The sequence below is a fragment of the Pyrus communis genome, chromosome 17, assembly GCF_963583255.1.
Source record: "Pyrus communis chromosome 17, drPyrComm1.1, whole genome shotgun sequence".
NCBI lineage: Eukaryota > Viridiplantae > Streptophyta > Magnoliopsida > Rosales > Rosaceae > Pyrus > Pyrus communis.
Window position 1 is genome coordinate 1,061,792 of NC_084819.1, and position 24,509 is coordinate 1,086,300.

Below are 24,509 nucleotides of genomic sequence, written 5' to 3' on the forward strand. Positions count from 1 at the left end.
TTATTTTTGTTCTAAGCGATATTCTATACTAAATTTATACTAAAGGGAAGAGTAGTTCAAATTTAGAATGCAGTGAGCTAAAGAATAGACCATAACTATTAGAACAATCCATCATTTGCAAGTGATAACTTTGATGTGGCAAGTGATCTCACAAGTCAAGTCAATAACAATTTTATTTTGTTAGGCATGTAATATTATTTGACATGTATATTCTACTTTAACGGGTTGAGTTTTTGTCTTATTCATTGGTCGGTCAAGTTTTGCTCTCTTAAGGTTCTTATTTTGAAGATTTGTAAATACCAAATGCATATTAGCCACAAGATTATACTAATTTGGTTCTAAAGGCTTAAAATATTTGACAATTTAATAAAGTGAAACACGAAAATGAGTTTTTTAATGGTTTATGACTACTTTTAAGTTAGTTTTACTTTATTAAGTTGTCAAATAATTTAAACATTTGGATATAAACTAATATAATCTTATGATTAATATGCATTTGATTTTCACAGGTCCTCAAAATGAGGTCATCGTGATTAAGCATTGAACTCACCAAATAGTAAGTTAAACTTGAGATTTTCTAAGTGGAAATGAATATTATTGAACCGTAATACTAGTAACACAATTAAGTACTAGGACACTAAAAAAAGAGTACTTTGTCATTTCAGCAAATCGTAGTTTGCCATATATGCATATTCAAATCATCAAAAACACGCCACTTAGTATTACAGTATACTAATATTTATTTTTATTTGTAAGTGAGATGTTTTTAACTCGATTCTTGCTAAAGATGAAGTTGAACTACATTATTATAATAAGCTCATTGTTTAAAAAAAAAAAAATCATCAAAAACACAACAATAAAATATTTTCGGACACATGTCAAATTGTTTCTGGAAAATATTTTAAAATGTCTAATTGTGGGTAGGTGCCAAATATTGTTCTAATTAAAATACTATTACTGAACATATTATTTTAGCCTCTAGTGTACCAAAAAATATTATTATTTTTTTGTCAATTAAAAAAATATCATTCGAAAGGTTGATTGCCCTTGGATTTTTGGATCTTTCACATACTATGTAGGTGGTGGCTGGCTGATTGCCCTCCTCTTCTGCTTGTTGCTTGTTGCTTTCTCTGTAGCTTACCTTCTGTGTGGGCTTCTTGTTAGTTTGGCTTCGACCCTGGTTCTATGGTATCCAGTTTTTCAAATTTATATAATATGGATTATTGAAATAGTTCGTGAAAACAATCTTGAGTAATTTGATATTGATTTCCAGATCTCTTAGAATCTGAATTCGAGTTTTAAAAGCGTTTTTGGTCAAGCTTGTGAATTTTAAAATTCTAAGCTTGTCAACATTCTATTCGCCATCGGATAATAAGCAAAACTTGTTTGAATGTACTTTTAAAATAACTCAAAGCGCTTTTAGTTATAATGTTTTTAGGTTTTTGAAAGCACTTAACGTGCTTTTTGCAAAAATCATCATCAGTTATGTGCTTCTTCTAAGAAGCACTTAAAAACATTTACCAAAAATACTTTAAATCATTTTAAAAGCACATCCAAATGAGCTCATAACTTTCTCATTTATTGTAATTAGCATCTTGTAGGTTTCTGAGTATCTAAATTTAGCATTGGTGCATTTTCACATCAGTCGACGTCTGAATAATTGTAGGTTTTACATTTGTTTGCACCGCATTTCATCTCTCCTTCCTGTCTGTTCTCTACTAAACCCTAATCATGGCATCCACATTTGCTTTCAGTTATTTGGATCTCTATTTCTTCCCCCACCCAAAAACGAATTCATTCCACCGCTTCAATCCTTCCCCTATTTTTTCAGTTCATATTTCTCACTCTTCTGTTCTTTATCATACGATCTCTCTTCAAACCGTCTCCTTCTTGTTCCAAAGTTTTATATAGAAACCGATGAACCCAAATAAAGCTTTCCAACTCCATATTATTTTCTTAGTTTATGTTATGAGTTACAATTATTGAAAAAGGAAGAATTGCAGGATTAATCTTAACTGATAAAAGGAAAAATGATATTGAAAAAAGCTTCCCAACTCTAAAACTTTTGGATTGTCAAATGAGATATGGAAAAAGGAAAAATTGGAGGAGAGGAGGGAAGGATGAAGAAAAGAAGGGGGCATGAGATACTATGCAGAGGATGTAATACAACTAAGTTGACGTGGATGGATCAAAATTCATTTGATTAATCTAACGATTAAGATTTTTTTAAAGAGAACTTTAACGAAAAACTTATGATATTGTTCAATTTAACGAAAAATCACATTTTTACACTAAAAGTCAATCATGGTACTGTTTACTTTACCCTTTATTTTGTTTGTATCGTTAAAACTCAAAGTTTTTTAAGTCATTTTTCATTATTTTTTTTTATTTTTTATTTTTTAAATGCATGTAAACGCAAAGATGCTAAAGTAAAGACTTGGAATCCTCATTCTAGCTATGTTGAGAGCCCACGAGTAGATTTTGTTTAAAACTCGACATATAAACTTCAAGAAAGTTAGAGGGTAATGTTGAGTACATATGTAGACGTTGGCATTTCACACATGAATCAACTCTTATACTATAAAAGATGTGGAAGTTTTAACATAAAATCTTTAAGCACATGCAATTAGTTTTGTTGATGCACAAAATCAATCAAGATTTTGGAACAACGTAAAGTTTCAAGTTTGTGATTTTCGCCCGGTTGCTTCAGTCACCTAGTGATGACAATGTGTAAAGAGGTAGAGATAGGGAAGCAAACACAAGATGTATGTGGTTCACCCTAAGTCTGGCTACGTCCATGGAGTAGAGGAGTTCTCATTAATATTGAAAGGTTTACACAAATACACAAGTTTAAGCATAATCATCATTAGTAGGTTCTGATGATCAGTTTAAGTACAATAATGACATTAAGGATTAATTATAGGAGAATGGTCTCCTTTTATAATTGAGGAAAGTCTTCAGCTTTTGTTCGCGGTCGATGTAGGACTCTATGAGCTTTATTCTGACGTTGACATATGTTGTGTTGTAATTGGCCTCCTAATTGGAGGGAAACTTTTGTGCTTCGGTAGGGGTGCCTCAGCATGAACTCCTCAGTGGGTTCTTGAAAGTATGATGTCACATCTTGGCCCGAGCCCCAACCATAACCCGGGCTCGACTCCACCGTAACACGATATTGTCCACTTTGGGTCCTGACCACGCCCTCATGGTTTTGTTTCTGGGAACTCATACGAGAACTTCTCAGTGGGTCACCCATCCTGAGATTGCTCTCGCGCGAACTCGCTTAACTTCGGAATTCCTACAGAACCCGAAGTTAGTGAGCTCCTAAAAGGCCTTGTGCTAGGTAGAGATGAGAATATACATATAAGGCTTAGAGGATCCATTCCCCTGAGTAATGTGGGATGTTACATATGACGTTGACCAGTGTTTGGTAGTTTCGAGATTAGTCAAGTATGGTACAAACAAGTCTCTTCCTTTCTCCGATGTCCTTAGACGACCCTAACTTCCTTCTCTTTTTGTTAATCATCTCAATTAAAAATTAAATCAATAACAAATAACATCTCTTCAAATGTGAGATTCGTACCATCAACAAACCTAATGCTCCAGCGGGGAGTTGGGCTTTTCTTTTCCTCCTTTTTCGGTGGAGTTCTTGAAGTTAGGGTTTGATAGTTTCCAAGCCCCACCGCATAAACAGCTAGCAAACAGAAAAACTAAAACTGATAGGGTGCTTGGCCCTTGACAGACTTAACTTAAGGGTTAACCCACTTGTTTAACAAGAATCGTACGAGTCACGCTAAATTGTAATTCATTTGACAGTTGTACAAGTTTCATAAGTAGTTTATTTATCAGAGCACGGTGTTTACAAGTTTAGAAAAAAAGGAAAAACCATCATTGTCAACATTGTTAGCCCTGATAGTGATAAGCATGTATACTTAACAAGATATTTTAATTATAATTCTTTTTTTATATTTCTGCAGGGTGTTTATTTTTGAATTTGTGAAGACCCGGCGAGGATTTGTGAATCGTAACCATTCATTATATATTGTGCGATAAAAAATCATTTTAAATATTTTTATTTAAAATTAAACACAAACAGTACCTGACAAAAACTGACTGCACAATGTACGATGAACGGACACAATTCATGAATCTCCAAGATCCTCACCAAAAAATTCCGGAGAGGATCCTATTGGTTTATTTTCTATCTCGTGGGTGATGTATGACCTTCTAAAATAGTTGCATTTATCTTTCCACCCTTCGTTAAAAACAACTTAATTAGCCAAACATAATTGTTAGACTTACTTCAACCCTTAGAATAAAACTCAAATTTTAGGTTTTAAATTTATCTCAACTTACTTCAACCTTGAGGCAAATATGGGTTTTAACCCAAAACTCATTTCTAGGACAAATTTAGCCTAGGATTCTCCTGGGTTAATGGGGGCTGGTCCATCATATATGTGTATTTTTTTAGTTTTATATTTATAAATTCATTGAATCCAACTACTAAGATATAATATGATCAAATCCAACGGTAAAAAAGAAGATCTAACTGTCCAAATTTAAATCTAACGGCTAAAGTAATTAAAAAAAAAATTATTTTAAGTGTTTCATATTCTTTCATAGTGTTCCACGAGTTTCCTGATGTTTTTTTAATGATTTTTTTTAATATTTATCAGAATCTAAATATTTTTAGGTTAAAATGTTCATAAAATAAAACTAGGATAGTCTACATTTTTTTTTTCAAAATGTTACTTTAAGAAAAAAAATTATGCTAAATTCATTCTTTAATAATCTGGGTTAAAACCTAAATTTTCCGTGTTAAAAATTTTAGGTTTTAACCCAAATGTTGGAGATGGTCTTAAGGTTGGTTTGGGATTGTGGTGCTTAAAACAAAGCAGCTTATTAAAAAAATCAAGTACATTAAGGGTTGGTTTGGTATTGTTGTGCTTTGAAAAAAAACTGCTTCTGCTGTGGTTGAGAATAAGCTCATTTTGCTGCTTCACATTTAAAGCTTTTTTCCACCCAAAACTGTAAAAATAAGCTGTTTTTAAATGTTTACCAAACATGTTTTTGAGCTCAGTTTTTTTTTATATACACTTTTTATAAAAGCACCTTAGTACCAAACCAGTACTAAATGTGTTTGGTAAAACAAATAAAAAGTGTTTGAAAAAAAAAAAAAAAAAACTGTTGTCAGTTAAAGTAGAAAAGCATAGAAAAGCAGAAGCAGGATCTATCATGCTTCTAAAAACGATTTTTTTTTTCAAAGCATAGTAATAAATGCTCATTTAATGAAGTTTTCAAATGACAAGTATATCCCCACATGTTTTACAAAATTACAATTTTTGCCCCTACATTATTGTCATTGACAATTATTATATCACATTTAAATACTATATCTTTTTGGGTATTTAACATATTCAAAAGCAATTTATAAAAAAACTTACCAAACATTTAGACACTGTTTTTTTTTTTAATTTTTATTAAAGCACTTTCACAGAAAAAGTTTACCAAACACTTAACAACTTTATTTTATAGCTGTTTATTCTCACAACACAGTAGAAGTAATTTTTTTTTAAAAAGCACAACAATACCAAACTAGCAACGTTCATGCTTGACCTTTTTTTATTTATGTTGTGACAAAAAATCTATGGGTAATGTCAACAAGACTAAATGTGTAGATTAAATTTTGTAAACTAAATGATATAGAAGTTGATGATTGGATTATTACTTACGTGTTGATTAACGTGTTTGTTTCTTATAGGTGACACATCGTTTAGTTTGTAAATTTACTCTACAAATTTAGTCTACCTAGCATTACTTAAAATTTATTATCTACGAGAAATGCTAAGAAGACTATCTTAATTTATTATCTACGAGAAATGCTAAGAAGACTATCTTAAAAGTCAGACTTTCCATACACTCTCTGTCACCTCATGTTTTTGGTACAATGTTTTATAATGTTAGCACGAGAATTAACATTAAATTATGAGTGATAGACTCTTTGAGAAAGTCTCCTTAGCATTTCTCATTATTTATAAGAATAAGTTTACTTCATAATTTTATGGTCTAAAATTATTAATATTGTAACCATTTAGTACATGATGTATGATGTGGTTAATAATAAAATGCTTCAGTGACATAAGCAGTGACTTCTCACGTATAAACAACACTACCCTTCATGCACACGCTCACATGTGTGCATAAGGTATTTTTTGAATCACGGCATGCTACGCGCGATTTAAACGTTTTAAATGTATTTATATGTGTAAATTGACAAAAGAAAAGTCAAATATTTGAAGTAAATGAATAATCTTACTAGAAGAAACCCCTTATAAACTAATTAAAGCAACTAAATTCACATAATAAAATCAGTCTCTATAGAATGTACATTAAGAATAGAGAAAATAATATTTAATAAGTAATTGATTGAATCACATTATTGCTAACCCATTATGAGGCTAAGCCCACCCCCTCCTCTTTAGTGTAGATAATATTGTTTGTTAAAAAAATAATCATTTGATAACTAATTTAATCACATTATTATCCGCGTGCAAAAAACATTTTTTATAACCGGCATTACACGCCTCTTAAGATGTTTTGAACGTGTTTAAAAATAGAGAAATTGAATCACATTATTGCTAGCCTATTGTTAGGTACTATTTTTTTTTTAAAGCACAAAAAAATTAATTATTAAAAAAAGCATTGTTACAATGATGAAAATGTTTCTGCCTTATTTGATGCATTATTTTGGGATGCCTTTAAATTTTTTTGTCTTGGGGGCTTTTTTGTCCAAATATTTTTTGTTGAAGTTTGGTAACACCAAAAATACTATTTACCTTTTGTGTTGATTTTATATATAAGATATTATTTTGCAATATTTCCAATGTAATACTCTATCTCCAATGGTTATAATGGGATCACACACACACAAAAAAAATGTCCTACTTATATGATTTAATGTATATGACTCATAAAATGACACATCTATTGAAATAACAGATACAAACCTTGCAAAAATTAATCAACATGATACACGTCTTATAAACTGGCGACACGAAAAAATAATTTTATGTAGAAACCCTTGCATACTTTCTCAGTTTCTCTCTCTGCAAACACCTCCTGAACCTTCTAGGTCACGAAGCAACGTTTCCTTATGGATTCCAGACAGAGGGGATGGTTTTTCCCCCTGATATCATACTTCTGTCTGCACAATAAATTTGGCTTCTCTTTTTTATCTAATCAATTGTATTAAGACATTTGATGTATCAAATTGTGTTTTCTGTACATTAAATTTTTTTTTTCTACCGCATAATAAATTTGGGCATCTCTCCTATATCCAATCAATTGTAGTATGATACTTGGTGTACCAAACCGTGTTATCTGCAAACTGAAACATCTCTTCTAGTTCTGTGCCATTTATAATCAATAAATAGGAAACTTTTAAGTAAAATGCCTCAATGTAATTAAAAATAAAACTATTTAATATAAGTTATGATTTATTTTGTGAGACGAGGATACTTTATTCAATAATTATTGCCTGATCTGATGTAGATTTGCCTCTTTAAGCTGCCGATGTTGTGCATCTCGGCTTTGAGAGGCTGATTTCTTCAGATCTTGCTTGCCAAGAAGTCAAATCGGTCAAGATTGATATGTAGTATCTTGGTTTTTTTTTTTTGACCAAGTGTCGGATGGCTTTCATCGTTTCATTTTAAATGTTGTTGGAACCCTCCTCTTTGGGGTGTTGTTATATTTCAAGTCTTGTAATTTGGCCATTTTTGTTAATCAAATTGACTCTGGCTTCAGGAAAAAAAAAAAAATTGTCCAAAAATTTATTGTTCTCTCTTTTTTCAACCCCATGTAAATTTGTGCGTAACGGATATTTTACCCCTTTAACGTAAGTTTCCACCTGAACTTTAAATTTTTTGACCAAAACGCTGGTGAAACGGAAAAATACATTCATGTCCAAAATTCATTGTTTTCCCTCTCTCCATGTAATTTCTAGCATATAACGAATATCATCATGTAATATAAGTTTCAACCTGACACCTATTTTAAAATTGTTGACCAAACGTGATCCACACTTGTAAGCTAGCAACACAAGTAAATATTTTCATGCCAACAATTCATTGCTTTCTCTCTCGTTTCTGAGATTTTAGGAGCCCTATGGAAAATTTGTAAAAAGGACCCTCTTGAAGATAGTTTTAAGTTTTAAAAAAGTATGACAATGTATTGATACTAAAAAACATTCACTTAAATTAAAACAAAACCACTTAATACTACGATCAAGTGATATTTATCTTCACTTGTATGTGAGATGTCTTATGTTCAATTATTGCCAAAGGCGAATTTGAACCACATTATTGTTAGCCTATTATGAGACTTAGCCCACTTCCCCATCCTCTTAGCTTAGATAATATCGTTTATTCAACAAAATAAAAAAAATCAAAACAAATTTTGGCACTCACTGATTGCATGTTTACAAATGTCCGTAATGATAAGTAAAAAGAGCTACAAACAATAACCTTCACTAAATAATCACAAGCAGTTTTATCTTAAACAACCAAACATGAAAAAAAAAAAAAAAAAAAAAATCAGACCTCTAACTTTAAAGTTCACTTGAATATATAACATTGTTATATTATAAAATTAAGAAACTGTCGCTTTTCAGGGTGTTATTAACTCAAAAAATCTTATTGTACTCCAAGTTCTTATGTTTAGAAAGAAAAAAAAAAACTCTTATGAAGAGTGCACAATACGGTTTTAAGTGCTAACAAAAGCAATTTTTAAATATATAACATTATTACATAATGTTAAATGGCAAAAATTTAGGGGCCCCTTCAAATTTGGAGCCCTGTGCTATTGCACATTTCACTCCCCCTCAACGCCCTCTTTGTTTCTCTCTATCTCTCCCATGTGATTTTTAACGTAACAGATAATACAATTTAACGTAAACTTTCACCTGATACCCATTTTAAAATTATAGACTAAAACATGATATTGGCGAAATGAAAAAATCCTTATCCAGTAAGTATTTATTTATTACCATCAATCACCACATCACAAAAAATCTTTGAATAGGAAAAACGTATCCATCTCTTGTATTTCTTTTATTAGGACATCCATCTCTTGTATTTCTTTTATTAGGACATTGGAGCACCGAAAAGTCACATCCCAAAAACAAAACTACCAATTGCCCATTGAAACAGCAGCCCATAGTACAGTGTGATGTAGTCCAATATAATGTCCAATCCACTCCACAAATATTAAACATTTCCTTTCAATTTTTTTCTGAACATTCTTGATTCTGATCTTCTCCAAAATCCAACATAAATACACAAAAGATAGAAAGCAAACGACATTGCTGAAGAGAGAGAGAGAGGAGAGAGATGCAGAGCTATCGATTAGCAATCTCAGGAACAGGAAGCGATTCCTGCTTTCACATCCCAACAACCCACACAACCATCCCTACCAACATACCCATACCCGACCCCAAACCCAGCTTCCTCTTCCCCAAATCGGTTTCCTCCTTCCGGAACCGGTCCGGGCCCCTCAGGCTCAAAGCGAAGGCCGCTATCAACGATGGGTGGGTGGCGGAGCACAAGGAGCTCACCTTCTACGAGCTTCTGGGCATACCCGAATCCGGATCCGCGACCGAAATCAAGCAGGCGTATAAGCAGCTGGCCCGGAAGTACCATCCGGACGTGTCGCCTCCGGATCTGGTGGAGGAGTATACGGAGAAGTTTATCCGGGTTCAGGAGGCTTACGAGACCTTGTCTGATTCGAGAAGGAGAGCTTTGTATGATCAAGACATGGCCAGGGGTCTTCACCTTGCCTTCTCTGCAAGACGATACCAATCCGATGAGGTATATTTTTGGGTTTTTTTTTCCTTTTAATCTTCTGATGAATTTGGTGTTAATTTAATTCGATCTTTCTTCATATTATTGATACGGGTTTTAATTGGGGTTTTTTCAATTTCTAATCTTGGTGCTGTATTTGGTTTTTTGAGCTTTGATTTGGTGGGTTTTACCGGCCTCTGTAATTGCAAGTATTTGCTGGGATTGGTTCTGGTTTCAGAAGCCATGGTTTAATATTCTTGGCTTTCTATTTTATATCAAATCTCCGGTGTCTAGTTTAAATTCGTCTTGTGCTTTGGCAGCCTCGTTCATTTCATAACAGTTGTTTTCGATGACGGTTTTGGTTTCAGTTGTCTGAACCTTCCATACACGTTAATCTTCATGCCTCGATGATTAACGTATTTCGAAGGGTCAGACAACCGAGAAATCCAGAAATATATATTTCTGAGGCATGAAGATTAACATATATGGTAGTATAATATCAAAGGGAAATGGCCAAGATTAGCTCTTTGTTAGCCAATTGTTTTCCTATTGCGGAATGGCATTAAATTTCAATTTCGATTGTTTACAATTTCAGGGAGTGGAGGATGTCGGCAGCTGGAGGAATCGATGGCAAAGTCAGCTTTCTGAGTTGAAGAGAAGAAGCATGAACAAGGATGCTGCTACAAGAGAAGAACATATGTCATGGGGAGCTCGAATGCGCCGGCAAAGAGAAGGATCGTCCGATCAACTATAAAATAGGTCCTCCGGTGTTCTATGTATGTCTGCAGATGTATCTTCCCTACCTTCTTAGTCATGGTTGATATTGACAGAGGGAACTCAAGCTTCCATTTAGTTACCATATTTACCCTAGCCAAGCAAGGAAAGTATTTCAATATGCTAAACAGATGGATGTAATCCCTGTCCGTGACAATCATAATTAGAGGCAAGATATAATGTACATAAGGTTTTGTTTAGACTTTGTTACCTGATTAAACATTATTGCCAACTCTGACTTAGTACCATGTGAGCTTGAATTATTCCCAATTGAAATGGTATTCAATGAAGTGGAGGAGAAGTGTTCTCATCTGAATACAAGAGGAGATGTGTTCTCATCTGAACATTGGAGGAATCGACCTTCAATTTTAGTCAGAGCTTTGGTCTCTAAAAAAAAAAAAATCGTGGTATTGATCCCAGGACTTGTAACAATGTGGTGGCAGAACTTCAATTCACTTTTCGTCTCTTTAAACTCTTTATTTTGGAAGGAAGTTTTAACTGTGTTAGCGAAAATGACTATTCTTCCACGTTATAATAAATTTAGAGGATACTTACGAATTTTTAATTCAGGGTAATACTAGGAAAATCAAATTTTATAAATTAAAAGATGTGGATGTTGTAAATTTAGTTTAAAAATTTGGTCTTCCATTATTTTTTAATTCAAGGACTAAGGCTTCTATTGGACCAAAATTTAGGCATCATTGCTCTAAGTTTCAATAGCCAAGTAGGAATACGTACATGAATAGTACTTGCTGGCAACTCTTCGTGCCCGAGATGATCTTTTAAAACTCTTGATTTTTGTATAAATAATCTTCACTGTATAAAAAATTAGTTATAATTATGAAAATTATTATTGGCATTTCAAAAATTTCATTCTACATTCTAAATTTTTTATATTTGGAAAGAAAAATACACTTATAATGAGTTTAGATTGAAATTTTTAAAATGCTAATAACATTTCCAATGATTATAAGCACAAAATTATGTTATGTGAATTGCCACAATTAGTTGTTGAGTAGAAAGTAGCCAAGTACTATTCCGTATGGATAAACCTTAAAGCTGCAACTTGCCAATTTGATTAACTTTACAACTTGCCGAATAAAATAAGATGTTTAACATTATCTGGTAGAGTATGAGGTTTGGCTCTCTACGGTCACGATTTGTTGGGAAGGTGGTTGCGGGATGGGTTATTGCGGAAGGTTGTAATGTATCCACATTCGGTGTTGTTTGCTTTCATATACATCTCTTTTAATACTTGAGTTTTGTTAAAATTTCTATTGTAACCTATATTATCTTTTAACGTAAGCTCTATTTGAATTTATTTTAAAAATATTGATTAAAACGTGATACAGATCTTGTAAACTCGTGACACAGAAAAATACTTTCATGTTCATAAATTTATTGTTCTTTCTATCTCTCCTCATATGATATTGTTTGGGCCCAAAATATTATTGCTGGGCCGAGCAGCAGGATGTGCTCGGCCCAAGGAGATGATAAATACTATGGGCCGAATAATAGGGCCCGGGCCAGCTAACAGGGTCGGCCAAATCCTATCATAAGTAGTCCAGATAAATAGAAAGGTCGAGGAAGTCCTGGTACAACTAGGATTCTCGACCAGCAAGGAATGAAGTCCCGAAAAGAAGGAAAATTCAGAATCCCAGTAGGAGTAGGTTTGTTCGAAGAAGAAGCGAAATGGGACAAGGACTCCCAATCCAAATCGGAGTCGGTTTCAAGGAATAGGGCACTATAAATACAAGAAATCATGCAAACAGAGAGGACCTTGAAATCAGCATACAATTGCCCTGCGCAAAACCTCTCAACACCTTGAGATTTTTTCCTTTTCTTTTCCTGCCGACACACCTTCAGTTTGGATAAACAGCACTGTGGAAGCGCCCGGCGAGCACCTTCAGTTTGGATAAACAGCACTGCTGCCGCAGAATCAGCCGACCGAGAAGCACCTTCAGTTTGGATAAACAGCACTGCGTCGAGGTCGACCGATTATCTATCCAAGTCTCGGTCGAGAAAGGTTTTCAAACCTTTGTTGGCAGAGGTCACCTTGCTAGCCTTTTCGGCATAGTTAGGTGTTACGAATTACATTGCTCGGCGTACTGGTCGCCGAGTGGTTTTATGATTGGATACTCACAAGTGAGTTTCAGGGTTCGGCATTCCGACGGCCGAACTACGTTTACCATTAAGACATACATCACGTTCGAGTACCTGTGCCCATACAGTTTGGTCTCGATTCGACGTGCTTATACTCTCACGAATATAATCACAGTGACCGAATCGGGCTCGGGCGATCTGTGAACTCCGCAGAATTAGCAGCCTTGTCTTCAGACTGTAGAACCCAGAGACCGAGAGTGTTCCTTCCTCGGTCGCAATCGCAAGATAGAGAAGTCAGCGACGCGCTCAAAGCTACATCAACAAATTTTACTCCTCGGCCAGGCTCGGCCGACGAGTTGGCACGCCCCGCATTCGACCGAAGGACGTAGTTAGCTTATTAGTTACTCGGCCTGCGCGCCACGTAGGTTTTGTAATTTTTAGAGTCAACAGATATATAACAAAACGGATATTACCCTTTAACATAAGGTTCCACTTTGACACTCATTTTAAAAGTGTTGACAATACATGGTACACATCTTGTAAGCTATGTCCAAAAATTTATTGTTTTCTAACGTAACGGATATCACCATTTACATAACCTTCGATCTGATATTTAGAAGTGTTGACAAAACTGGTACACACTTTGTAAGTTGTCAACACGGGAAAATACTTTCATGTAAAAAAATTTATGTCTTTTCTTATCTTTTTTTTTTGGGGGTAAAAAGGTAACTATAACCACAAGAACAAGCAAACATACAAACGATACAAACAAAGGTCCAAACACAAAAGTACATATACAAACAAAATGGACCAGCCAAGCAAACCAAAGCAAAGCCCAACCACCAACAACATGGGCCTAAAACAGAAAAACCTAAAACAAGCCGAGAAACCCGAGAATTCGGCAGTTGCCACCGCTACAACAGTATTCCAAGATTCGCCCAATTCCACACCTCCAATCGCACGCCGACTCGTCGATCAGAGCATCCAACCCCAAGCATCACCTGGTACGCAGCCACCATAGAAGAAATCAAGCAACCAGAAGAAGAATTTCGGCTACTAGAAGAAAGAAGCCCGTAGAGGTCCATGAGTGTAACATCCCGAAATTTCTAATTCGGAAGCTAATTACTAAGATCGGCCCAAAAATTATTTCGGAAGATAATCACCAAATTCCTTTTCTTAGATAATTTTCAATAAAAAAATTATCTCAATTATTTTATTATGGCTGCATCTAATCTCTTTAGACTGCCTACCTACCCTATGAAGGGATCAAGCCTTTCGTAGTTCACAAATTCAATTTCTAAATCATTTCCGAAAATCATTCAAGTGACTAACAATCACTAACTGGGTTCAAACAAGCGAATCATACCAAATGCATATCAAATATGGTTTCAAAATATCGAAATACTCATGAAATGGTAGTGTTGGCTCACTGGCCATGTGCCACTGCACATGCCGCCGTGTATGGCGGTTTCCTGCAAACGGAAACCCCAAATTCCGACGAACCCTAAAAATTACCAAATTTTACAGGGTTGTAGAACACAACAAGGGGAAGAACTTTTATACCTGGGTCGAAGCCTAGTTCGGCCGGGAAGTGGCCGGAATACCCCTCAAACCGTCGTAAACCCCGATTTGGGTAGTTGTTGATTCGCCACCAAAATGAACTCCGCCACCTCATCCAAGGCTTGGGCCTTGCTCATAGGGTTGAGAGGAGTCTTTTGGTGGTGGTCATCGACGATGAAGCTCGTCGAAGCCACTGGAAAAAGATTAAAGCCGCCGGATGCACCCGCGGGTTTGTGGCTTCGATTTGTAAATTTAGGTTTGAAACCTAGAATTCTAACACCACAGGGATGTTGGGATTGATGAGAGCTTTCCATAGACACCAGAATCACCTTGAATGGATGTCAGACGGAGGAGTTAGAGACGGGTCAAGGAATTGGGTCAGGTCGGGTTGTATAGATCCAAAAGGATCCGATGCTTCCTTACCTCCCTCTTTTCTCTTCCTTCTTCCTCTACCGATTGGTTATCCTTCCCCCTCATTTTCTCTCCTTTATCCCTCATTTTCCTTCTCTCTTCATCATAGCCACACACGTCACACTCCCATTTCTCTAGAAAATCTGGAGCCATCCAATTTAATAATGGCAAAATAACTATTTTGCCCTCAACTTCAATCGTTAATAACTCATTCGTTATAACACCGTTTCATGAATGATTTTCACCTATACGCTCGTGGAATCGTCCTCTATCCCAATTTTGTCAAGAAATACGATAAAATATACGAGGATAAAATACGTCCTCATAAAATTAGGTTTAGTCAACGAGAGACATTTTCGTTTTTTCACTTTTCGATAAAATTTTCCACATAATCATATATTTTTAAACTTTTCAGGGTATTACATTCGACCCTCATTAATATATATATATATATATATATATATATTTTATAGAAATTATGAAATATTGCAACCACAATGCAAATCATAATTTCCATTAACGGAATTCCATAATCACCATGGAAATTGCACCAAAATCACAATGCAAATCATATATGTATCTCATATATATATATATATATATGTGTGTGTGTGTGTGTGTGTGTGTGTATATATTACATGAATGTCACTTATTCACAAAAATTATAAAATAATGCAACCACAATGCATATCATAATTCACATAAATGCCTCACTTATGAATAATGCAATATCAATGCAAATCATAATTCTCATAGAACTTTGTTCACAAACTTTATGAAATAATGCATTCGCATTGCATGTCATATTTTACAACAATAAGAATTCAAGAATATTCCACACACGTCAGTGATTCGCAATATACATGCATTTCACATAAATGCCTCATTATTCATAGGAATTATTAAATAATGCAATCTCAATGCTAATCATAATTCACACCAACATGAACTCGAGAATATTGCATATTGTAAAGCAGGATCATTCGCTCTAATACCAATTTGTAACGTCCCAAAATTTCTAATTCGGAAGCTAATTACTAAGATAGGCCTAAAAATGATTTTGGAAGATAATCACCAAATTCCTTTTCTTAGATAATTTTCAATAAAAATTTATCTCAGTTATTTTATTATGGCTGCATCTAACCTCGTTAGACTGCCTACGTACCCTTCAAAAGGATCAAGCCATTCATAATTCACAAATTCAATTTCTAAATCATTTCCGAAAATCATTCAAGTGACTAACAATCACTAACTAGGGTCAAACAAGTGAATCATACCAAATGCATACCAAATATGGTTTAAGAATATCGAAATACACATAAAATGGTAGTGTCGGCTCACTGGCCACGTGGAACATCCCACATCGCCTAGGGGAGTGGATCATGTAAACCTTATATGTATATTCTCATCTCTACCTAGTACGAGGCTTTTTGGGAGCTCACTGGCTTTGGAGTTCATCAGAACTCAGAAGTTAAGCGAGTTCGAGCGAGAGCAATCCCAGGATAGGTAACCCACTAGGAAGTTCTCGTGTGAGTTCCCAGAAACAAAATCGTGAGGGCGTGGTCGGGGCCCAAAGCGGACAATATCGTGTTACCGTGGAGTCAAGCTTGGGATGTGGTGGGGGCCCGGGCTAGGATGTGAAACCACGTGCCGTCGCACACGCCGCTGCGCATGGCGGTTTCTGGTGAACAAAAACCACAAATTCCGACGAACTCTAAAAATTACCAAATTTTACAAGGTTGTAGAACACAACAAGGGGAAAAACTTTTATACCTGGGCTGAAGCCTAGTTCGGCCGGGATGTGGCCGGAATACCCCTCGAACCGCCGTAAACCCCGATTTGGATAATTGTTGATTCGCCACCAAAACAAACTCCGCCACCTCATCCAAGACTTGGAACTTGCTCCTGGGGTTAAGAGGAGTCTTTTGGTGGTGGTCATCGATGGTTAAGCTCGCCGAAGTCATTGGAAAAAGATTAAAGCTGCCGAATGCACCCGAGGGTTTGTGGCTTCGATTTGTGAATTTGGGTTTCAAACCAAGAATTCTAACACCACAAGGATATTGGACCTGATGAGAGCTTTCCATAGACATCGGAATCACCTCGAACGGATGTCAGATGGAGGAGTTAGGGACGGGTCAAGGAACCGGGTCGGGTCGGGTTGTACATATCCAAAAGGATCTGGTGCTCCTTCACCTCCCTCATTTCTCTCCCTTCTTCCTCTGCCGATTGGTAATCTTTCCCCCTCATTTTCTCTCCCGTATCCCTCATTTCCCTTCTCTCTTCATCACAGCCACACACGTGGCACTCCCATTTCTCTAGAAAATCTGGAGCCATCCAATTTAATGGCAAAATAACTATTTTGCCCTCAACTTCAATCGTTAAGAACTCATTCGTTATAGCACCGTTTTACGAATGGTTTTCACCTACACGCTCATGGAATCGTCCTCTATCCCAATTTTGTCAAGAAATACAATAAAATATACGAGGATAAAATACGTCCTCATAAAATTAGGTTTAGTCAACGAGAGACATTTTCGTCGTTTCACTTTTTGATAAAATTTTCCTTATAATCATGTATTTTAAAATTTTTCAGGGTATTACAACAAGCAACACTTCCAGAAAGGGCAGACAACGAGAAAGTGGTGGAGTTGGGAACACCCGAGCCTGTGCAAGCACCGAAACTCTACACACCATCGCAGTGAAGCAAAATGACTGCAAATTGGAGTAAGGATGAACGAGGAGGAGGGATGCCAGTAGGATAAGAAGAAAAGGGCAAAACAAAATAGAAAGCAGGGGAAAAACGATGCCGAAGGTAGGAAGAAGATACAAAGAAAGGAAGGAGAAAATGGCTAACCAACCCTAGCCAAAGCTAGGGTCGGCGCCCTCCCCCCCCGCGGATCTGCACAGAATTGAAACCTCAGACAAAACTGAGAAAAACGCTCAAGCAGAGAGAAAGGCTTTCACAAAGGAGAGAATCTAACCTGGGTTTAATTAGTGGGCGTTTTTCTCTCTATCTCTCTACATGTGCAAGTGCAACGGGTATCAACCTTTAATGCACGCTCCAATCCGCTCCACAAATGTGTGTACAAGTGCAACGGGTATCAACCTTTAATGCACACTCCAATCCGCTCCACAAATGTGTGTGTCTATATATATAAGCTTCATTCCTGCCTCTGACCTTCTCATTTCATTTTCTTTCTATATTTTTTTTCTGAAACATTCTTGATTCTGATTTTCTCCAAAATCCAAAATAAAAACAAGAAAAAAAAAAAAAAAAAAAGCAAACACAATGCTAACCAGATGGATGATTAAGACTATGTTGCTTAAATGAACATGGTTGCTAATTTGACTCAGTAACATGTGAGTTGTGACAAATATTAGAAACATAGAATAAAATTGCTTTAATCATTGTTCTGAAATGCAGGGGAAACCCAAGTGTTGCCTTATTAACATAAAGTTTAAAGACTTTGAGTTTTGAATTAAATAATAGTACTGGCATTCCCGTTTACTTATTTTTCTCTAAAGTGGTTAGCTGTGAGGGGCATGTTGAATAAAGCAAAAAGTTTTATATTAGTTATCTCATAAAACAAATCACAACTGATATCAAATTGTCCAACTTTTAATTGCAATGAGAGGCCCTTTGCATAAAAACCTAACACCTATTAATTGCACAGATGCTTAAGTGCAGAAATATTGATGCCATTATTAGTGGACCGTACCCCGTCTCTCTGAAACTTTTTAACATTTTACCCAAATGAAAAGAAAAATGGCTTTAAGGTCTGGCTCTGGTCGTACCAAACTAGAGAGAAATATATTGTGAAATCCGAAAAATTATATTCATATATTTTATTTTTCAAACTATAGGATTTGTATTTGATAAGAATGGAAACGTTTGCGTCACATACAACTTACAAGAACAACATTCAGAAGCCGAGTAGGCTCATACATACAGATACAGATAACCTTAAAGCTGCAAACTGACGATTTGAGTAATATATTTACATTCATATCTTAGTTGATTTGAGTAACTTGACTAAGATGTGTGACACTATTTGGTACAACTCAAGCTTTGGCCCTACGGTCTTGAATTTTAAAGAAGGAGATGCCGGGATCGGTCATTGAAGAAGGTTATATTCATATTCATAGTCATGTTTGCTTTCATATCGATATCTTTTGCAATATGAATTGAATTTAGGGTAATGGATTCACTCTTTAAAGTAAGCTTCCACTTGACACTCATTTATAAGTGTTGATCAAAGCGTAATTCATTACCTTGTTTGGTGTCAATATGAAAAAAAAAAAAAAAAAAAAAAAAAAAAAAAAAAACAAACAAACAAACAAACTTAATACTAATTTGTTTTTTTCACTTTTTATTCTTAATATATGAGATCAATTATAAAGAAGAAAGGAAAGGCGAACTGTTGGAAAGAAGGAAAGAAATATAGAAGAATAAAAACGAAAATTTTAAAGTCAAAACAAACTTGAGATAGTTTTTTATTTTTTTAAATTTAGTTTTCTTGTGCATCATTCTTGCACCATGTAATTTCTCCATATTTCAAGCACAAAACTAAAAAATAAATGCTTATCAAACATGCTCATAACATATTTAGTGTCGTCATATAACTTGTATTTATTTTTATTTTAAGAAAGATAATAGATTAATTAAGTCAAGCTACACATAAGGCTTGGTCTACCAAATTAGTCTTACTCTCTAAATCCGCATAAGATGATGAGAAAGAACCAAGATCCCAGGAAATAAGTCATCAACTACAAAGTATGATACTTCTTTCCCACTCGAAGCGATTAGAAAATGGCTAACTCTCCGGTAAACCGACCCCCTATCCCCAGGACAACACAGTGACGATGGGATCCACTGTCATCCTAGTTGGAAATCAGAATGCCCTCTCACCTCAAATTTTCAAAAACAAGTAGTGGATAGAGCAGTGACTCGTTAATTGTATTCTTCCAAATCTCCATTGAGAGAGTCTTTTGTTTCAAGTTGATTTCCAACTCGTCCAGAATAATAAAAAGAACAATCTAGCTAATTTATTTCTTCGTATATTTAGGGCTTATTTGGCCATGCAGGTTGCTATCCTCCTCATCACTGTCAGTGAGTCACCTTGGTTTTAGACCTTTCGAACCCAACCGCAAAGTGACCTCTCTCATAACTCAGAAAATGATAGAAATTGAATTATTTGAAGGGTGTACCGAGGTGGGTATATATTCGATCGCATATTTTAATTTTCTTTTGTTTTTTGGTTGATTGATGGAAGCATTTTTTTTCTGACTCTTTTATTTATATTAATACCACCATCGACATATAACACATCAGAATTTGAATCTAGATCCTCTCTGGATCCTTAAAAACTGAGCTTAAGGTTCAAATGATCCGGACCGTTGAAATTTGATCAAAAGACTACAAACAGGGAGCCCCTCTAAAAGTTATAATAATTGTAGTCGTTAGATCAAATTTCAACAATCTGTCAGATGTGAAGCTTTATCATAAAAACCTCGGTATTAGTTGGAGTGGAGTTAGGATATTTAAATTCTTCTTTTCTTAATGATATGTGGGATATTTCAACAGATCACTACTTAGTTTAGTTTATTTTTGGTTTACGGTTGTAATGTAGAGAAAGGGCTTTAGTTAATTGGATATGAAAGCGAGTTTAATCAATTTCAATTTTACGTACTTTTTTAAATAAATTTAGGTGATTCCGATAATATAGATAATATGAATGGACCGTATAGTTGTCACACTGCTTATGGTTCAATCAATTTACTCATCTTAAAATTACAACGAAGAGAGGTGCGTCACGTGTAAAAAAAGTGTGCATAAATTAATCCTCAAATTATATCTTAGGTCCATCACATATCATCTCATCGTGTACCCATTTTATAAATTCAAACTTGCTAGGTCAACAGGCAATTCATCACTGTTGTAGAGACGTCGACAGAGAATAGTGATGCTCATCTCTAGCTGCTTTTGCTTATGCTGAAGAGTGTATGTCTTCATTTCATTCTATTTATTTATTTATTAGGAGGGTCCTCTAGGGCTCAGGAATTGTAATTTGAAGGTGTGTTTGTGTCTAGGTTTTCGATTGGTAAAGTTGTACAGTTTGATGATCACAAAGCATAAAATTAACAAAGTACTTTTAGGGAAGTGATCCTTTACCACAATGGTGGAATTGAACTCTTGCATGCCAGCGTGAGTTCTAATCTCATCAGTGGCTAATCTAAAAAGACTCTTGGGATACTTTCTAAGGTAGGTAGGACATAATTTTCATGTCACATTATTCCTCAGTTATAATTTAATGATGGTCTCAAAGCTTTAATAAAAAGTACGTAATACGTGAGAGATTATCATCTCGAAATAGTTATCACGTTGTACATTATATTATAAGTAAACAACATGGTTGATATTTTTCACTTATAAAATATATTAATAAAAAAAAACACACGTTACAATATAAGTGAGATGAAAACACAATGCCACAGTGTTCGGAATAAAAAAAATTGCCCAAATGAAGATTCATTGAAAATAAACAACAGGAACCCTAGAGCTCAATTATTTTTCTTACATATTTTCTCAACTTTTTAAGCGGTTGACTAATCTGATTCAAACCCTCAAACATATGGCAAGCCCTAGAGTTCAATTATTTGCACACCAAACCCTAACTACCGCCCATGCGAAACCCTAACTACCACCCATGCCCTAACTCATTCGAGCTCATTACCAAACAGCAGATCATTTTTCCTCAACTCAGATTTGACCCCAAACACTTCTTTCTCTGGCAGAATAACACTCACCACTCTTCCTCCATCACCAAACTCTTTAGCCCCAGCAGGCAGCAACAAAACAGCTCCTTCATCACCAACACCTTGTATGTTATAATGCACGCAAACCGGCTTATGTCCCTTCACTTCCAACCCATAAAAATCGACATCTTCCCAGTTCACAAACGTCAAGTTGGCTCCATACACAACAAAATCAGCTACTCCATTCTCATTCTCCATGGCCTCTTCGATTCGTGTTTTCTCGTTCTCGCCGGCTTGCTTGGCTAGCAAGTTTACTAGTTCTTTCGGATCCATATCCGAAACCCTAAAATCTGCCTCAACTGTGCTTATAGTCTGACTGTTGCTGTATTCACCTTTTGTTCTCTTATTTGTGTCGTTTTTGCAAATTGTCACCAATTTCGGTTGTGGCCCTTCTCTAACTGTGGCTATGCATTTCCAAATTAGGGCACAAATAAGTTCAAAAATTGGAATTTGGTCACTTTGAATTGGACCTAATATCTTGACTTGCAAGTTGTTTAGCTGCGTGGCAGTTACAGGGAACGAGAATGTTTCCATCTTGCATTTATTGGGACTTATCCAATAGTCACCAACCGAGTCCACGTGTCTGATGGAGAGTGGTGGTGGTGATGGATTTTTTGCAAGTTTTTGTTGAACAGTTGTGTTCGGTTTTGCATAATTTGGTAGCCTGCTGGGCTCCAGGCCAGACATGACTTGCCCTAAGCCGTTGATGAAATCTGATGCTGCAAATGCATCTCCGAGGACATGAGACCAGCTGAGGCCTATTGACATTCCTCCACATTTGAAATAAGTAACCTGCAGAAAATAAAGCATTATACCTAAAAATATTGTTTTAAAAATTTTAACCTAGCGCTACTTAGGCTCTAGACGACTGGTCACCGTCCTGATTAATTCCTAAGCGTTTGAATATCAAGAAAAGACGGCTAGACTTGCTTAGGCGTCCGCCTAGCCTGCCTAAGCACCTGCCTAAACTGCTTAGACCCGCTTAGGCACCCACTTAGATTGGGACTCTCACCTAAATAAGAAATCGACCACTTTCATTTTGCATTTTATTTTTTTCAATAAAATATAAGAGACTTGTTGAATAACTGGTCATACACTCATTATAGCTTGTTCCTCGTATTTTTAATATGTTTTAATACTTTATAATCTATATATTATTTTATTGTAATTTATGTATCCTAATACAATTATGTATTTTTTAAATATAAAAGATACTTATTTATATGATATATGATAAAACTGACTTGCCTAGATCCCACTTAACTGCCTAGATACTAGATCCAACTCCCCGCCCGGCTAACGCCCTTTCAAACCTTGCCAAAAAATACCCAAAGGTTGGTTTGTCCTTTAGCTTTTAAGATGTTGCATGCCAAGTCATCATAAGGCAATCAATCAAACTTAATGCCCAATATTAATGACTATTAGATTGGGAACATTAGCGTCTCTTAGAACTTGCCTAAAAATATCAAAAGGTTGGGTGGTACTTTAGCTTTTAAGAGTGTTGTATGCCAAGTCATCTTAAGCTAATCAATCAAATTTAATGCCCAATATTAATGACCATTAGATTGGGAATATCTTTTAGAACTTGCCTAAAAATACCTAAAGGTTGGGTGGTCCTTTAGCTTTTCAGAGTATGCATGTTGTCATAAGTACTATAGTATGGTATTGTTCTTCTTTATTAAGAAATGAAAGATTTTAGGTTCGAATCTCGTGAATGACGAATTTGATACCAAATTAAGTTGTTCATCGTGTGGGTTAAAAAAAAAAAAAAAAAGTATGCATATTGTATGGCAAGTCATCTTAAACGAATCAATCAAATTTAATGCCCAATATTAATGACTATTAGATTGGGAACATGACCAGTTCGTCCAGCTTGTCTTTTGGTTTTTTACTTGGTTAGAAGAGATTCTAGATTTGATCATGCAACATTAATATAAATTTGTAATGTTAAGTTATAACTCATTATGTCTTGTCCTTCAGGTTAAACGGCCGAAGATTTTTTCTTTTTTTTTTTTTCGCAACATTTTTTCGCAAAATTTGTAAGGAGTTTGATGTTAAGCTAAAAATAGCACGAATAATAAAACTAATCTACTCTCAAATACTTCAATCACAATAATCATATAGAAAAAGGGAAGTAACTTTTTTTTCTCAACTTGTAACAAATTACTGCCAACTTTTTAAGGTCTGGATATTCTTTGATTTAAAAAATAAATAAAAATTTTACCTGGAAGAGAACAACTGGAGAGAAGAATAGTTCAGGGCCAATGATTTGGTTAGAAGCAAGCAGCTTCTGAAGAGAGCAGTCCAACCCTAGCCATTCATCGATGGTTTTATCACACTGCGCTTCAATATACCTCGCACCGCAATCGTTACACTTCAGATAGGGCCGGCCGGATTCGGATCTCCGAAACCGGCCGCATGTCTGGTAGCTGACACATAACCATGTGAACATAGCTTCCTTTATGCGGTTAGTGGTCAGGCCTTGAGCCGCCTGGCTATCAAAGAAGTAGACTCCTCTAAGGTAGTGAAGCTTCATAGCCAAGTCCATGCCACTCGGGTTATGAACCACGTCCGAACCGGTAACCCTGGCTGGCCCGACCGATGAAAGCTTGATGCCATAGACCAAGTTTTCTTGACTGGCTAAGACCATGGTGGAGAAATGAGAGGGTGTTTGAGTGTTTAGGTTGGTGCCTAAGATTATGGTGTAGTTTGTAAATATATATGTGAAGGTGAGCAGTTGAGAAAATTACTTGACCTCTATTGCAGGTGAAACGTCAATTCAGAAGAACAGCTAAGCGGCCTTCATTAAATTTCATCGGCCCAAACCTAGAAATAGAGCAAAAATAGTTGCATTTTCGTGTAATAAAAATGTTATATTTAAAAAGAAAATTAATAAAAAGGATTTGAAAACTTTGAACTTTAATGATAAAAACAAAATAAAAGGTAAAGTGAATAGTATCAGGATTGACTTTTTACTGTAAAAATATGATTTTTCATTAAAGTGAACAGTAC

The 24,509-nt window shown here is 35.5% G+C and overlaps 2 protein-coding genes across 2 annotated transcripts; one reads left to right on the plus strand and one right to left on the minus strand.

The window, feature by feature from the left end:
• The first annotated feature begins 9,242 nt into the window (after window positions 1-9,242).
• On the plus strand, window positions 9,243-10,897 carry LOC137723060 (chaperone protein dnaJ 20, chloroplastic-like). The gene is made up of 2 exons (XM_068462216.1): window positions 9,243-9,860; window positions 10,429-10,897. Exons 1-2 carry the CDS (start codon window positions 9,384-9,386, stop codon window positions 10,585-10,587), a joined length of 636 nt encoding a protein of 211 aa, XP_068318317.1. The 5' UTR covers window positions 9,243-9,383; the 3' UTR covers window positions 10,588-10,897.
• A 10,244-nt stretch (window positions 10,898-21,141) lies between these two features.
• On the minus strand, window positions 21,142-24,172 carry LOC137723579 (protein ECERIFERUM 26-like). Its single transcript, XM_068462777.1, has 2 exons — window positions 23,722-24,172; window positions 21,142-22,289 (listed from the first exon to the last, which is right to left on the minus strand). Exons 1-2 carry the CDS (start codon window positions 24,145-24,147, stop codon window positions 21,399-21,401), a joined length of 1,317 nt encoding a protein of 438 aa, XP_068318878.1. The 5' UTR covers window positions 24,148-24,172; the 3' UTR covers window positions 21,142-21,398.
• Between the last annotated feature and the right edge of the window lie 337 nt (window positions 24,173-24,509).